Source organism: Rhineura floridana, chromosome 1 (assembly GCF_030035675.1).
Source record: "Rhineura floridana isolate rRhiFlo1 chromosome 1, rRhiFlo1.hap2, whole genome shotgun sequence".
Taxonomy (NCBI): domain Eukaryota; kingdom Metazoa; phylum Chordata; class Lepidosauria; order Squamata; family Rhineuridae; genus Rhineura; species Rhineura floridana.
Window position 1 is genome coordinate 145,098,610 of NC_084480.1, and position 16,534 is coordinate 145,115,143.

Below are 16,534 nucleotides of genomic sequence, written 5' to 3' on the forward strand. Positions count from 1 at the left end.
ATGATGTTGTGGAGTGTGATTGCTTTCAAGGTGTGGAATAAAGTTGTAGAAGAGTTGGCAACAAGTGGGGAATGAGACTTGAAAAGAAATGATACTGGAAACAAGCACCAAAAAGTGGAGGAGACAAGTTGGGGTGGGACTTGAAACCTCAGAGAAGAAAGGATTCAGAACAGGAAAGGGGAGGTGAACTGGACAGAGTGGTGGATGTCATAAGGTGTAACTCACTAGGGGAAGGGAGATCAAAAATGAACACTACGCTAGTGATTTGACAGCCATCATTGCTGATGGGGGACTAACACAACGGAGACGTACTCCTTAGTCCAAAGCAACTACAGGAACAGATTTCATTTACATGAACTAAAAAGAAGAGTAACAGCCAAGGGATGAGAGCAAGCAAAACTAGCAGAAATTGTGCTTGAGTTTCCTTTAGTGAGCCAGTTTGGTGTAGTGGTTGCAGTATCCAACTAGGACCAGGGAGTCTCAAGTTCAAATCCCAGTTTAGCCATTAAGCTCACTTGGGTGACCCTGGACCAGTCACTATCTTTCAACCTAACCTACCTCACAATGTTAATGTCAAAACTGATGGTGGTTCGTGGAGGATATAGTAGCCCCAAGCTGCTTGGAGCTACCAAAAAAGCCAAGCAAGAACTAGTAAAGGCTAAAAGCAATTTTTTTTTGCAACAGCTGATGGGTAAACCAATCCTACAGCCACACTCTTCAGTTCCTTTAGATAAGTATTCCCAGATAGGATGATGCTCATCCCAGAATGCAAAACAAAATAACTGTTTGCCCTCTAAAGCAGATTTTGGAAAAAACTCAACCCACATTAAAGTATAATACTACAATGAAACAGATCTTTGCCAGCATTAAATTGCCAACCAACAAAATTGTGACTACTGTTTCTTCAAGCACTCCATGAAATACTGTTAAGTACTTTGTTTCTGAACTTTCCCTAGCCTCTGCTTATTTTCATTATTTCCATAATCATTGAGCTTCTTCTGTATGCTGAAGATGCACCTCTTTACCCTGGCTTCTGCTTCGTTTAACCGAAACTGTGCTGCTTTTGTTTGGGATTTTTACTTGCATGATTATACTGTTATAACCTGCTCTGGGATCTTAAGGTGAAAGGCAGATAAGAAATCTTATAAATCAAACTTCCTATGAAGCTATGCAATAAAGATACACAGGATAAGACATACCACAAAATCTGAATAGCTAGGTTGGATGGTTGATTTGCTTCCCTTGCACTCTTCTAATGGTGTTTGATACAGAGAATCTAGAGGTGTTCTTTTGGAAGGAGTCTGCAAAATGTAATTGCAATTACACACCAACTTGTCTCAAACTTCATTTAATACAAAAAAATCTAATGTGATGTGGACCTGTCATGTGACTGGAGGAAAAGTTATTATATCTAGTATAGTTGAATGATTATGTAAAAGTTCCAACCAGTTCCTCCTCAGAGTGAGTTCTGAAGTTCACCTAACATTTCTGCATCTTTGCTTATCAACCACGTTATCCAACATAGCCACTGGATAATTCTTGTTCTTCATGCAGCTTTTACTTTGTGCTTTATTATTCTACATTTCAGAGACTAGTTCAGTAACCATCTAGATACTGGCTCAACTTCTATTACTCTCTGCCAGAAAGTCTTATTGGCAAGCTGCATTGTTTTCCAGATTTCTTTTTTGGGATCCTTTCTGCATTTTCTCATTAGCAGTTACATCTGATCAGGCCTTATCCGTGCCTCCATTGCCCTTAGCTCTAAGTGCATTTACTGATACAACCAAAGTCTCACTCGATTTTGAACATATGTACCTACTCCACCAATACCACCCCAATACACAGTCAATTCTGTTTTCTAGCTTTCCATTAAATGAAGACTTCCCTATAGTCTTCTCCATCTTTCACGCTATTGGGTGGATCATTATTTCAGGTAGAACATGAACTTTTAGGGAAGGATCTAACTTTAATCAAACTGCTTTACAAAGACCAGTTGTTCTCCCAGGCAGAGACTGCCACAATCTGTTGTATGTTTTGCATGATTGCTGTAGTGTGCCGTGCTCAACTCCTCATTATCTTGCTTGGCTGGTTGAGATTTAAAATTGCACATTTAAGAATGGGGCAAGAGCTATCAAAGTGAAACAATGCTGGGCACAGCATCCATAGCCACAGTTCATCTAGTTGGCATCCTTTGCTTTTAGAGCTACTTCTGAATGCCAAGTGATGTCGAGTCAAGTATTCGGATTGTTATTGTGATTAACTCCCCTAAACTAACATATTTTTAGGAGGAAACTATTCCTTCTTTCTCAAGTGCAGCAAGTTCTTCATAAGACTTAAGGAGGTACATACTTAAGGGAGAGTAAATCATGCTTAGTCTGATTTACTTCCATGTAAGTACTGTTAGTCATGCAAAGTGAATGGAATGTAGTAAAAGGGAAACTAGAATTTAAGAACACATTTCTCCTGGCTTATTCTCAGCCTTGAACATCCGTGCTGTACTATGACTTTTTCCTAATAAACAGAAAATATTTAAGAAGTTTCACCTGGATATATTCAAGAGGACAAATTCCGACATAAGAGTTTTTTCCCTTTGGCAGGCACACATAGGAAAGTCTTTCAGACTTTCACAAAACATGAAGGAATGAATACTTACTTCTACTGTTATTTCTTGGAAACGCACATGGACCTGAGATTCCATGCAGCATTTGCCTTATGGCAGCCATGCTCAAACAAGTTAGGACCAGGTTTAAATGTGTTGTTTACAAGATGTCCTTAATGAGTGGAAAGGGAAACTTACACACAAGGCCCTTCTTTAGAAACATCTAGATGGGGAACCTGTGCCCCCCCCTGTGTTAGACTCCAAGTTCCATCAGTCAAACCAGCATGAATACTGGTCAGGGATTATGGATCTTGTAGCCTGGAAGACCACATATTCCCTGATCTAGATCTAGATCCCCTTTCTCAGGAAACAACAATGCAGAAGTGTTTTTCTACAGCGTTAAAGCACAGAGCTCTTGTGGTTCATGTTGAACTCTCACAATTGAAGTGGATCACTAAAGGGATCACTTCTCTCTGCACACCTAACTCCCTGGAACCAAGACAACGGTTCTGCATTCACTGGACAATAGCAACATATTCTGTAGTGGATAATATTTTTGCTAGGTTCAAAAGTGCAAGCTTACAGTTTCCTTCTGTTGGGGAAAGTTCATGTCTATGGCCTTACAGTTCCATCTATCAAAGCTAGTTTTCACAAGCAACATGATTACAACTAGCACAATCGATGTTTGTTTTGGGAAGCTGAAATAAGGTTAAGTTATCCTCTCCAGTCTGTCTTAACCCCATACATGCAGCAAAGATCGCTCCATTCTCTCCCCACGCTCACCCCTTTTTTGTTTTGAAGATTATCTGTCAGAGGGGCCATTGGTTGTTAATGAAAAGCTAAAATATAGAAAGTGTGACTCACATATCATGAACATCCAAACCAGATGAGATAACCAGAGTAAAATTGTTCTGAACAAACATTTATGGAAAAGACAATTTAATACTTGTAGATTCCAATCAGTTCTTGCTTATTATGATCCTATTTTAGGTATTTATGAATACTCAACTCAATTTAACAGTTTAAGTCAGAGCTGGTCAACCTATCTTGCAAAGTATTCGATCGAGCCTCTCTAGCACAAATACATTATGCAACTCTCTCAATGCATTGTGGGGCAGGGGGATTCCTATCTCTAGTCTACATAGCACTCAAGTGACAGGCAGGAATATAGGTCATGCTTATTTGCCTTGCTATTCTCCAGAAATGCTACAACTTGGCAGTGCTACTTATCCATGATTTAGGATAATCCAGCATTTGATAGTTAAGTATTGGATTGGCTTTAGTCAAACACATCCCTAAGATTGATATGAGCACCCTTTATTTTACAACCTCTAAGAACATTTCAAAGTTTTAAAATATACATATAATAAAAAAGTAATTTCAGATTAATTTTACTCACCTTTGTTTGAACTGACTGTTTGCCAGCAACAGCAACGTTCGCTCCTATGTTAATGCAGCTGGTTGCTTTCAGTACAGTTAGGTTAGAGGCTACCTGCAACACACAGTTCTTATTTAATATCAGAAAAATGAAGCTTAGGAAGACTTCATATTAAGCTTTTAATTCTAGCATAAAATTAATATTTTCATGGAAATCTATCAGATGTGTCAAGGACATCTTGAATATTATTATCAGAGACTTCATTAACTTCAGTATCCCATTCCTGTTTTGAAAGTAAATAAAAATCCAGAGGGGGTCATGCCTTCAAGTCTCAGCCTAGGTATCAATGCCAGCTTAAGTTTCTGTACCGTACAAATATGGAACAGCAAACGTTGTCTGGGATGTATGGATCAGAACATTTGACCCTTCCCATGAAAGTTCCTTCTGGTTTGGTGTGACTGAGACATCTAATAGGGCCACAATCTCTTCCTAACACCCAGGAAGACAGGGCTCACGAGACCTAGATTTCAAACACTAGGTCTGGTGCTTCAAGACTCCTCTCCAGCTCCATTAACCAAGTGTGGGACACAGTATAGACTGAGGAGTCTAGAAAGTAAAAGTAAAGAATGAAATACCCCTAAGCAGGATGTGCCTGAGATACCTTTGTCATACCAAACCAGAAGGAATCTTCATAGTTAAGTGTTCAATGTTCTGTTCTTCATTTGCTGTGAAGGAGATGTTCAATAGTGGGATATACACAAACAAACGCGATGTCCAGGGAGGGAAAGGAAAAGCAGCTGAGGCGGTGACAAAGAATGTGCTGTAGTGCTCTCTTCCCAAAGGCTGCCTCCTCAGAGGCAAGCGTATATAGCTTATGGCATTCCATGATGTATTTGGCTGCCCTACACATTTCTTTGAGGGGTATGTCTGTGCTGCAGTGAGAGTGGGCTGTGACATGGAGGGGTGGTGGTGGTAAAGGCTGAGGCTTGTATTCTCTCGCTCACGCTTGCTCCCACTCCCTTTCCCTCTCCCTCCCGCTCCCCTTCTCACTCCCTCTCGTCCCCCCTCTCCCTCTCTCTCTTCCCCTCTTGGCGGTTTACAAAAAAATAAAAACATAGAACATTAAAAACAAATATACAATTTTAAAAACCATACAAAGTTTAAAACCATGAAGCACAGATAAACAAGGTAAAAGACCTGGGCTCAGAGCTCAGCACATGCTGTTAGAATGCCTGGGAGAAAAGGAAAGTCTTGATCTGGTGCCAAAAAGATAACAATGTTGGCGCCAGGCAAACTTCATCAGGGAGATCATTCCATAGTTTGGGGGCCACCACTGAAAAGGCCCTCTCCCTTGTTGCCATCCTCTGAGCTTCCCTTGGAGTAGGCACCCAGAGGAGGACATTTGATGTTGAGCGTAGCGTAGTGTACGGCATGTATGGGATGGCAACACAAACTTGGAGCCATCTGGTTTATTTATTTATGTTTATTTCTTGGATTTCTAATCTGCTTTTTACCAAAGGTCCTAAAGCAACGAACAATAATAGCAAAATATACAGACCTGTGTCAATTAAAAACAACTCGATACAATACAATCATTAGAGCATTAAAACAATACAGTACAGACAGCCTGGCCCTGAGGCAGTACTGGTCAGTTCCACTGAAGACTTGGCAGACAATGTGTTTTACATTGAGTCAAAACTTAACAGTGACGCCACTGCTGTGCTTCTAAGGGGAGGGAATTTCCAAGCTGAGGCACAATCACCAAGAATGTCCCAACACGGCAAGCAAAACTCACCAGTGGGACAACAGACAGCCCCCCCTCAGTCAATCTTGGAGTCTGGTCCGACTGATATGGGGAGAGGCACTCCATCACATACATGAAGGCCCCAGAACTTTAAAAACCAACAAACTGTCGTCATGTGAATAAGCGAGTGCCCAGTTCCGGTGTTACCCGGCAGTGAGTGAACCAGAGAACAGAGACAAGTGCAGACTTCTGAAAGTTTTAAGAGTCCTTTACTTGAGTTAGACACAAGCCTCAGACACATACAATCCAGCTCCACGTTCCTCTCCATAGACTTTCCCCCCACACTCTGGTGGTTTCGCTTTCCAGCCTTTATCAGGATGGTTGCCCTTGCCAACGCCAGGTGTTGGCCTTGGGTGCCTGGCAAGCTTCAGTAAGCAGCTTAACCCCTGCTCTGCTTAGCTCTGCCATAGTCTTGTGGAAAAACTCCAGACTGTACTGCTCAATGGTCAACAGCCCCCACCTTTTCCCACAAAGGCTATAAAGTGCACACATCCATCCCCTTTTTACATTCATTAACATACAGTAAATACATTTCAACACTGCATTAATACATTTTCAGTTACATGTTTCAGTTCAGTGTACATTTACATTTCCTTTATTCCTTTATTTCACAGAGGTTTTACAAACACCATCAGTTTATCACTTTGGGTTTTACACACTCTAAGTACAATGTGTCAAGAACCATTTCCCTGTGTGTGTGTGCTTCATTTCCCTTAACTGTGGCAATCCTAAATCTGTCAGGCGGCACACCCAAATTTGCCCTTTCAGAACGTCTCAACATTTGATTGTCACTTTTACCAGGTTTTTCAGTGTCTTCTTCTTTTACCCCTGTTTCTCTGTCATGTACTGTGGGTGCATTTGACGAACCATTCAAAGCAACATATGTATCCCAATCCATTTCTGATACCTTTATGCTTCAACTTAAGACTACCTGTCTTTGACTGGGAACCCATACTCTATAATAGGCATTCTGAAATCCAATCACATTCCCCTTTTGAGCATTTGGAGCCAACTTCCCTCGTCTTTTACTTTTGGGAATGTGCACCCAGCACTTAGCCCCAAATCTCACTATGTGATTCAGCCTCGGCTTTCTGCCTGTTATCTTTTCATATGGTGACTTTCCAATGACTCTATGCAGCACCCTATTCTGAATATACGCTGCATACATCATGCATTCTCCCCAAAATGCATTAGGCAACACAGAATCTGTTAGCATGGCTTTCGTGGCCTCCAGCAATGTCCGGTTTTTGCGTTCAGCTGTCCCATTCTGATATGGGGAAAACGGGGCAGTAAAGTTTTGTTCTATGCCTTTCTCTTCCAAGAAATCTCTCCAGGCTTTACTCGTAAATTCTCCCCGATCACATAGTATGCGCTTAATTGTAACTCCGTGTTGCGTCTCTATCTTCTTGATAAACATCTTTAGTTTCCCTTCTGCTTCATTTTTCCTTTTAAGCAGATACACATTGCTAAACCTGGAGTAATAATCTACAATGACCATAAAATACTTTGCACCCCCTTGCGACTTTTCAAATGGTCCTGCCAGGTCTATGTGAATCAATTGGTATGGTGCATCTGTAGTGCTCTCTGCTTCATTGTTAATGTTTGCTATTGTGGCTTTCGCTTGGCTACATGCATTACATTCATAATATTCTCCACATTCCCGCAATTTCATGTCCTCACTATGCTTTGGGGTTTTCTCTATTGTTTCATAATGAACGTGCCCTAACTTTCTGTGCCAGTCATGTACGCAGTTCTCATGTAGCTTGCTATGAGCTTTCAGTGTAGCACACCCTGCGTGTCTGCATTGCACATAGAAAAGAGAGTCTTTCAGAAATCCTTGCATACAGACCTCACGTCCCTTTACAATGTTACACTTCCCTTTTTCAAATATTACAGTGTAATTCATCTCATTAAGTTTCTTAACTGACAAAATGTTGCTCTCTAACTCCGGAACTAATAACACGTTTGTCATTATTGTATTTAACTTATCTATCTTAATGGAACCCCGCCCCAAAACACTTCTTCTGGAGCCATCAGCCAAAATCACAGTCTCTTGCACGGCTTTCGAGGTGTGAAACAACTTAGGGTCTGTGATCATGCTGTGGGACGCCCCCAAATCAAGGACCCAATCTTCAGCTCTCACACAGTTCTGTGATTTATGAGTTTCCACACTCACCATTTTCACGCTTGACTTCCTCCAGCCCTTATCTCTCTGCTTGGCTGCACAGTCTCTCAATAAGTGTTCTTTAGAGTTGCAATAGAAACACGCTTTTAGTCCATTTGCTCTGCTTTTGAACAGCTTCTGTTTGCTTTCACTTTGCTCAGTCCTGTTCTTTACTTTACATTCTTGGCGTCTTTCAAATTCCTGAATCAGCTTGCCCTCAATGTATTCCTCGGACAATCCCGCGTCATCCATAGCCTCCATCGATGTCACAAGTGGACCCCACGTTTCGTCTAGAGATGACAGGATGAGCTATATCTTTTGTAGTTGGGTATGGATTATTTCTCTCTCCTCCAATTCCGCAAACAGTCTCTTAAACTCCATGAGGTGCTCAGACATAGTTCTTCCTTCAACTAGTCTCATCTGGTATAATTGGCGTGCCAGTTATATTCTACTGCCCGCTGTCTGGCGTATATGAACTCTGTTCAAAGTCTCCCACACGTCCTTTGCTGTAGTCTGGTCCTTTGCATACAGCAACTGTGAGTCAGATAACGCAAGAATAATAAACGCTCTTGCCTTCTCGTCTCTCCGCGTCCAAGCCAGTTGCGGAGCTGCCGGGGGGGCTCTATCAATTACCTCCCAGAGGTCTTCTTTGATCAGGAGAGCCTGCATGCGAAGTCTCCAGCTGGAATAATTCCTGTCCGTGAGCCGCTCAAGAGGCATGCCTGCTGTCAACATTGCAGCCATGTTCAGCACGTCTGCTCACCTCTCCAACACTTGGCCACGCTTTTCAGCTTCTTTCAGCTTGCTTGCATCTGTCAGCCCCTTAGCCTGGGCTACCGTCTTCACAACTGCACTGGTTCTACTAGTTTGCACTGGGCAATCTGGGCCCATAACCCCTGTCGTCGTGTGAATAAGCGAGTGCCCAGTTCCGGTGTTACCCGGCAGTGAGTGAACCAGAGAACAGAGACAAGTGCAGACTTCTGAAAGTTTTAAGAGTGCTTTACTTGAGTTAGACACAAGCCTCAGACACATACAATCCAGCTCCACGTTCCTCTCCATAGACTTCCCCCCCCACTCTGGTGGTTTCGCTTTCCAGCCTTTATCAGGATGGTTGCCCTTGCCAATGCCAGGTGTTGGCCTTGGGTGCCTGGCAAGCTTCAGTAAGCACCTTAACCCCTGCTCTGCTTAGCTCTGCCATAGTCTTGTGGAAAAACTCCAGACTGTACTGCTCAATGGTCAACACAAACATGAGAATCACCCACTAACAGTGCATCCTTCTTGTCATGATTCAGCTTCAGTTTGTTTCTTGGCCCTCGTCCATCCCATCACTATCTTCAGGCACCAGTTCAACTTGGACACAGCTACATCAGCTTCAGTTGAGCGTTATATCTGAACTTGAAGCCTCCCACTTCCTGCCGTTCAAGGTGGGATGAAAGAAAACAAAGATGGTGCAATCTGAAGGAGAATGCACAGTTTATGCAGGTCTTGAGTGGTCTGCACACGTTGGGCTTGTGCCAGGCCACATAAAGGAAGACCATTTTAAGGGGCAGCAGCCTTTGGATGTTGATTTTATTGGTTCAAAAGGAGCCTTTGTGAGAGTCCTAAGGCCTGTGTATAAGTTTTGTGATAGAAATCTATGTACTGAAGCCTGGGGGTGGCTAAGGAGAGCCCTCTGAGAAACCTTTGAAGATGCTGATGAGATCATAGAGGCCTGCAGCCCAGTTTGGACAGGACTGATGAAAGAACTGAGGCTTGCCTGCACAGGTGTTTTGCTTAAGGCCCAGGTCAAGACTCACCTGCAAGGACTGAGTTCCAGCCAACCATAGCTGGCTTCTAATTTGGACAATGTTCACTGTACTACCTCTATTTGACAGTGAGCCCCTCCCACCCAGCCACAGAGGGTTACATCTGTGTACGTCTCTCTGCAGAGCCACTCCTCGCAGTGGAGGGGCACTCCTCTGCAGAGATTGTGAGGGTTCAGTCACCTTTGGAAGGAGTCCCTCATCTCTGGGGTGAACATAATCCTCTTGTGGCATCATGGGTATTGCAGAGGTCATGAATGTAGGTAAGCCTTTGAGACTGTCTCAAGGCAAAACAAAAAAAGTCCTAGCGTACATGCCAAAAATATCAGTACTGCCAATCAGCTGGATCCCAGAGGCCTGATGTCCTGCAGCAACTTATGGAAATGAACCTGCTTCAGTGTTTGTAGTGTTGAATTGTGAGACGACTCTGGGAGCTGAAGCAAGGCAAATGGAATGCTGTGGAGGTTGGCTGTGTGTACTCCTACATAGTTTGCTGCAGATCTAAAGAGGACATGGCTTTTGAAAGTAAAGGCAGAAAATCATAATTATTAAGTAATCTGGAAATAAGTGACCCATGAAGGAAAGAATCAGAAGGATTTGTCATCTGTCTGCTCCTTTTATGAGAGTGACCTTCTCTGTTATACTTTAGGAACTGAGAAGTCAAATCACTAACAGCTTGCTTAGTATTTTGTAAGAGTTATTCCTCTAAAGTGAAAGAGAGAATTGCCAAGGTGCCAGTCTCATGGGAGGAAGCTAGCCCCACAAAATGAGAAACTTGTGATGTTTGAGACAAATTTACAGAACAACTGCAGAAATCTTACTCAGTGGAGGCTCCTTTCTTTATGTTGCACTGCCACCTGCTGTCCATGATCTGAAATGCACTGCATAGCACTGCAACAATATGGAGATCTAATTACAAATAGTAACCCGGACCCTCCCAAAACACATTCCTGCTCTGTTTCACCTGAAAGGCCTGGATCTTATTCTAAAAGTGTGATGTTCTGAAAATGGATTAACCTGATGGCCAGCATGAATGGGTCCTCAAACATGTGGGCAGGAGGTCTCCTTGTGTTCCACTGCAGCACGGACTTGCGCTTGATGACTCCCAACAAAAGTCCCTGTAGCAGCTGCATGGTTTTTTTGTTGGCTCTGGCATCCTTTACAATCCTAATGTGCTATTTCTCATTTTTAAAAGCAGACTTAGTACTAGCTTACTTCAAACAGCAGCCTGGGCGATGATATTCTCTGTGGCAGTCCTAAGCTTCCTCCCTACAGAGGTGCTTCTGGCACCTTCATCCTATAGCTTTTATCATACGCTGAAGATGAATCTCTTCACCCTGGCCTTTGATACCACATATATATATTTTAGAACCTTCCCTATTTTTTCAATTGTAAATAGTTTTAACTGATTTTAACATTGGTGAAGGGTGGGTAAGAAACAATAGTAATAGTAATAATAATTAATTCCATTGTCATAAAAAAGAGGAACTAATATGATCACGGGGATGGATCAACTCCCCTATGAGGAAAGGTTGCAGCATCTGAGGCTGTTTAGTTGAAAGAAAATAAGCGTAAAAGGTGACACGACAGAGGTTCATAAAATGATGCATGGCATGGAGAAAGTGGATAGAGAAGTTCTTCTCCCTTTCATATAACACTAGAACTCATGGACATCCAAAGAAGCTGAATGTTGGAAGATTCAGGACAGATAAAAGAAAGCCCTTCTTCGCACAGTGCATAGTTAAGCTGTGGAACTCACTCCTACAAGAGGCAGTGATGGCCACCAGCTTGGATGGCTTTAAAAGAGCGTTAGACAAACTAAGGGAGGATAAGACTGCCAATGGCTACTATTCATGACGGCTATGTTCTGCCTCCACATGCTTCTGAATACCAGTTGCTAGAATCCACAGGGTGGGGTGGAGAACGCTCTTGTGCTCAGGTCCTGCAGCAGGCTTCCCATAGACATCTGGTTGACTACTGTGAGAACTGGATTGTGGACTAGATGGGCCACCGGGCTGATCCAGCAGGCTTTTCTTACCATCTGAGAGCTACAGGTTTCCTATAGCTGTCTAAATAGGTTATAATGCCATTTCAAACCAGAACTTTCCTCAGATTTCATTGCACACTTATGTAGGTTGTCACTCAATCAAGGCTTCTGGGCCAACAGTCTGCTTGGACCTGGGTTCTATTGGATTTTTTTTTACACAGCCCTGGCTGCATAAAGAGGGGTAAGGAGAGAAAGCAGTCCCCAAAGTGAAACTGCTACAAATCCCCCTCTTGTACTGTCAGTGAAGAGTGAATGGAAACTGGGTGGACCTCTTCTCTAAGGGGAAAAACTGCACAGCCCTCCTTCTGGCAACACTGGGGGAAGGCGGGGAGGGAGAACTAGCCCACAAGGACACGGGTTCTGCCAAAGTGGAAGAAAGCAAAGTTAACAGTTGGCATTATAGTACAGTGCTTTTGGCTGAGACAGGTTAATTGTACTCCACCTCATCTATACATGGAAGACTACATCCTGAAAACATGCACACTATTTCCATCAGATACTTTTTCAAACAGACAGGCAATTATTTACCTTGCGCATCTTGCTAGGAGTTGGAGTGTTCACGGCTGCAGGTCTTTTAACAGCTCTTTTGGGAGTTGCAGATTCATTCATCCTCAATGACTGCAAGACACAATGTTATTTTAAATCTAGTAAAAAAAAAATCCAGTTCATTAGCAAATTCTCCTGTTGTCCTTTTCTGAAGGGGATCAGTTTAGAAAAGTATTAGCAGCTAACAGAAGTAATGCTACAACCCCAACAAGCAACAGCCTCATCCCTACACTTCCAAGCGATGTTCAGGATCTCTAAAAGTCAAGGCCCCAGGGGCAGTAAAAAGCAGCACAGCAACTTTGAAAAATGCCTCCCCACATACATTTGCAGTCCACATTTAACAAATATAGGATATATAACCAATACCATGTTCACAGCCTACTCTGGGATTTTAAAAAAGAGGTATAGCACTTACTTATATTTAATGTCCCAACACTTAACCTGTAAAAATAGGACCCCTCGTTGTATTACAAATTTCCTCTAGGGGCCAATGCATGCACAGCAATTTATCACAGAAAGTCTGCTTCTGCATTTTCTGAACAGTTAAGCGCATCTTGCCAGTACTGCTTTCCCCCGACAACCTAGCTGGTTTGTGCAAGCTGCTATCCTTGTGTGGCAGGGCTCACCAGTGCCCCAACGGCCTCCCTGCTTTCTACATGTGGCAGCACCATCAGCACCCTCCACCCGTTAACCTTCCCACACGCATAAAGAAAAAGGAAACACCGCTACAAGGCTAAGAAAGAACACCTTTGTATGCCAGAACTCAAGCTCTCCATTGATTCTTAAGGGGAAGTGTAAGGTTTTCATGCTACTATTATAAAGAAAGCTTGCAAATCTAGTCCCAGCCTGTTCAGTTGTACAGCTAAGACACGATGATCAAAAGGCTGATGGAGACAGAATACGTCCTGTTCTTTAATGAATGGGGGACTAGGCTGCTGGATCATGTGCTCTCTCCCCTTCAGCCCTTCCTTCCCAGTGGTAAATACTGATGACCAATCACCATTTCTACTTTTCAGAGTTACCTCTTAACTTTGTATCTGTAATCAGCTTCAAAACCATGGCTAGATTTTGGCTAAATAACTGACGTTGCGATAGCAACTGGGGAAATGGGGGGCACACACTAAAGAGGAAGCAGCAGACAGAGCCAATAAGGTGCAGTTATTATTTAGTTAATAGTTGCCAACATATTTTGCAGATCTTTTCAGAGCGTCAGACTGGGACCTGGGAGACAAGGGTTCAAATCTCTGCTCGGCCATGATGCTCACTGGGTGACCTTAGGCCAGTCACCCTCTCAGCCTAACCTATTTCATAAGGTTGTTGCAAGGATAAAATTGGAAGGGGGAGAACCATGTTTGTATGCCACCGTGAGCTCCTCAGAGGAAAGATGGGATATAAGTTTAATAAATAAAATAAATAAATATAAATTTGTTCAACAGGCATATATTACATCTCCCTATGGTGAGATAGACCCTCCGTGGCGCAGAGTGGTAAGCGGCTATAACGCAGCCAAAGCTCTGCTCACGGCCGGAGTTTGATTCCAACTGAAGGAGGAAGTCGAATCTCCAGTAAAAGGGGTCGAGGTCCACTCAGCCTTCCATCCATCCGTGGTCGGTAAAATGAGTACCCGGCATATGCTGGGGGGTAAAGAAAGGCCGGGGACGGAACTGGCAATCCCACCCCATATATACGGTCTGCCTAGTAAACGTCGCAAGGCGTCACCCTAAGAGTCGGAAACGACTCGCGCTACAAGTGCGGGGACACTTTTACCTTTATGGTGAGATACGTATCTAGTTGCACCTCCTCCAAAACGTGGCAATCATATTCTTATCAAATAACCTGCTGCGTTAAGAGACTTGCATCCGAAACTTACAAATTTAGGTTGGTCTTTTTTAACTTTGTGATGTTCCAGTTGATGGGCCATGGAGTCCAGAAACCTCTGGCTATTAATAAGGAAGCACGAGTCATTTTCCTTCTCCCAGTTTGCAATACTTTTCGTCAGTTCTTCTCCCAACTTGTTTTGGCAAAAGACATTTTTTAAAAAAAAATCAATCATTATTTATACTCGATATAATAAAAATTTCTAAGCAGTTTAAATAAAAATACAACATTCAATAAAATTTCCTAAAAGCTAGAGAAAAGCCACAACCGTGCATCACAAATAAAATCTGAGCAGTGTAAGGAACAAAAAATTAAAAGTCCAAGTGCACGAAATCCTGGCTAAACTTATGTTTTCAAGAGGCATTTAAAGATCATTATTGTTTCCGCCTCATAAATTACCCAAAAAAGGACATCCCAAAAGGCCCACCTGCATGTTGTCACCATGCAACAATCCATGTGGAATGACCAGCAGGGTCAAAGATTGGCTTAGTACTGGGAGAGGTGGAGCCCTGGTCCCAAGTTGTTTAGGGTTTAAAACATCAAGAAAACTTTGAACTGGCAGGCAATTCAGGAAGACTTTCAAGTCCACACACTCTTTATTCTACTTTAGAATAGTACTTATTAGCCAACTTTCTATATATCCGGCACCCAACGTAAAGAGAACTGTAAAGAGAACACCCCACAATTAAAGTATGATACTATTAAAGGCATTTCATATGTCTTCCAACTCAGTTTGCAGCTGAACAACTCACTGGGCTCTACAAAACCAGAGACATTAGCTAGCCCAGCCAGGGAACCACCATGCATTCTGACAAGGTTGAAGTCATGTGAACTTCAAACTTAAGGTGTGCCCATTGTGCTTTCCAGAGGCAACTTTATATGCACAGAAGACTCTTTAAGTGCTTACAAGCTTTGTGAAATGATTTTTAGTGAGAAATCTAAGACACTATACCATCTACGTATTAAAAATGTTTTGCATCTTGGACTGTTATTCCACAATGAGGATGTTTTACTTATGATGGTTCATGGTAACCAAACCTCATCCCAAAATGGATGGAGAAGCTACCCAAAAATGGCACTGGCACTTACCTTTAACAATTGCTTTTGAATCTTTGATCTTTCCCTTTCATCTTTGAGTAAGTTACCCCCTCTGTTTAGAAGTCTACTTGGATCTGTTGATTTTTTCTTAACAGAGAAACGGAGTAGGTTACATACCTAGTAACTACTTACTTATTGTAAAGAGCTACTTCCACTACTACTTTACAGTATTATAGTCACTAATTCCAGGGAGACAGATGCAGCTTCTGAAAGTTTCATGGAGAAATCCACTAGCACTCATCAGTACTTCTGTCAAATGGTAGCCAAATCACGGTGCACACAGCAGATACATATTTTTCTTGAATAGAGCAAGTATTTCTATAGTAGTTTCTGTTCCACAGGACTATTTTAGCTTAAAGTTTAAACATGCAAGAAAAGCATTATTTCACCAGGTGATTTTGAAGAATCTGGGTTTCCTAAATTAGTAGGCTTATGATTGAAATCTGGGACAGGAGTCTTCACTCAGAACAGGTTTGCAGCTCTAATTAGCAATATCAATTAATTATCAGTGAAGGTCACCTCACTAATTACAGGCCAAATAAGCTACGTTTCTGAAATTTTCCCTTGGCCTACTCTCTCTCTCTTTTTTTTTTAAAGTAAAATTTAAATAAACTTTATTTTAGTTAGTATCACAAATCTTGCCATTCAGAGTAAGATTATAGCTTTCATTCTAGTAGACTCCCAGGCAGATGAAATATTGCTCTGTTGAAGCAAGTATGAGGGATTTTATGGCTCTGTGTTATATATATCAGTAACCATGGTGGTCATTCCTTTAACGTATAGTCATAACATCACACTCCACTGCTTTTACGTATTTATCAACTAGTGATGGGCAGCTGGTACCATCCTTGTATCAGCATAGTATAGAAGCTGTACATTTCATAGTTTTTTCAAATGGTCCTTTCTGAACAAGTGACCTGTTCTTTCAGTCAGTCAGTTTTCATTAATTTGCTCCATTTGGAAAGGTGACCAAGAACTAAAGGGCTGTGGAAGTTTTTGTTCATCCAGGTGGGCTTCACAGGTCCACTTCATTGAACATAAGAACATAAGAAGAGCCTGCTGGATCAGGCCAGTGGCCCATCTAGTCCAGCATCCTGTTCTCACAGTGGCCAACCAGGTGCCTGGGGGAAGCCCGCAAGCAGGACCCGAGTGCAAGAACACTCTCCCCTCCTGAGGCTTCCGGCAACTGGTTTTCAGAAGCATGCTGCCTCTGACTAG

At 42.4% G+C, this 16,534-nt stretch overlaps 1 protein-coding gene across 4 annotated transcripts in view; it reads right to left on the reverse strand.

Moving 5' to 3' along the window:
• The window catches only part of LOC133388758 (protein regulator of cytokinesis 1-like), a 53,038-nt gene that overhangs the window by 1,527 nt on the left and 34,977 nt on the right, over positions 1 to 16,534 (reverse strand). For 3 of the 4 annotated variants that reach the window (XM_061635025.1, XM_061635052.1, XM_061635042.1), the window contains exons 9-13: positions 15,308 to 15,403; positions 14,211 to 14,351; positions 12,323 to 12,412; positions 3,999 to 4,091; positions 1,200 to 1,301 (exon numbers count right to left, since the gene is read on the reverse strand). In XM_061635025.1, the coding sequence (XP_061491009.1) occupies positions 1,200 to 1,301; positions 3,999 to 4,091; positions 12,323 to 12,412; positions 14,211 to 14,351; positions 15,308 to 15,403 (522 nt within the window). The remainder of the gene's footprint in view (positions 1 to 1,199; positions 1,302 to 3,998; positions 4,092 to 12,322; positions 12,413 to 14,210; positions 14,352 to 15,307; positions 15,404 to 16,534) is intronic. The other variant, XM_061635036.1, reaches the window with a different exon arrangement.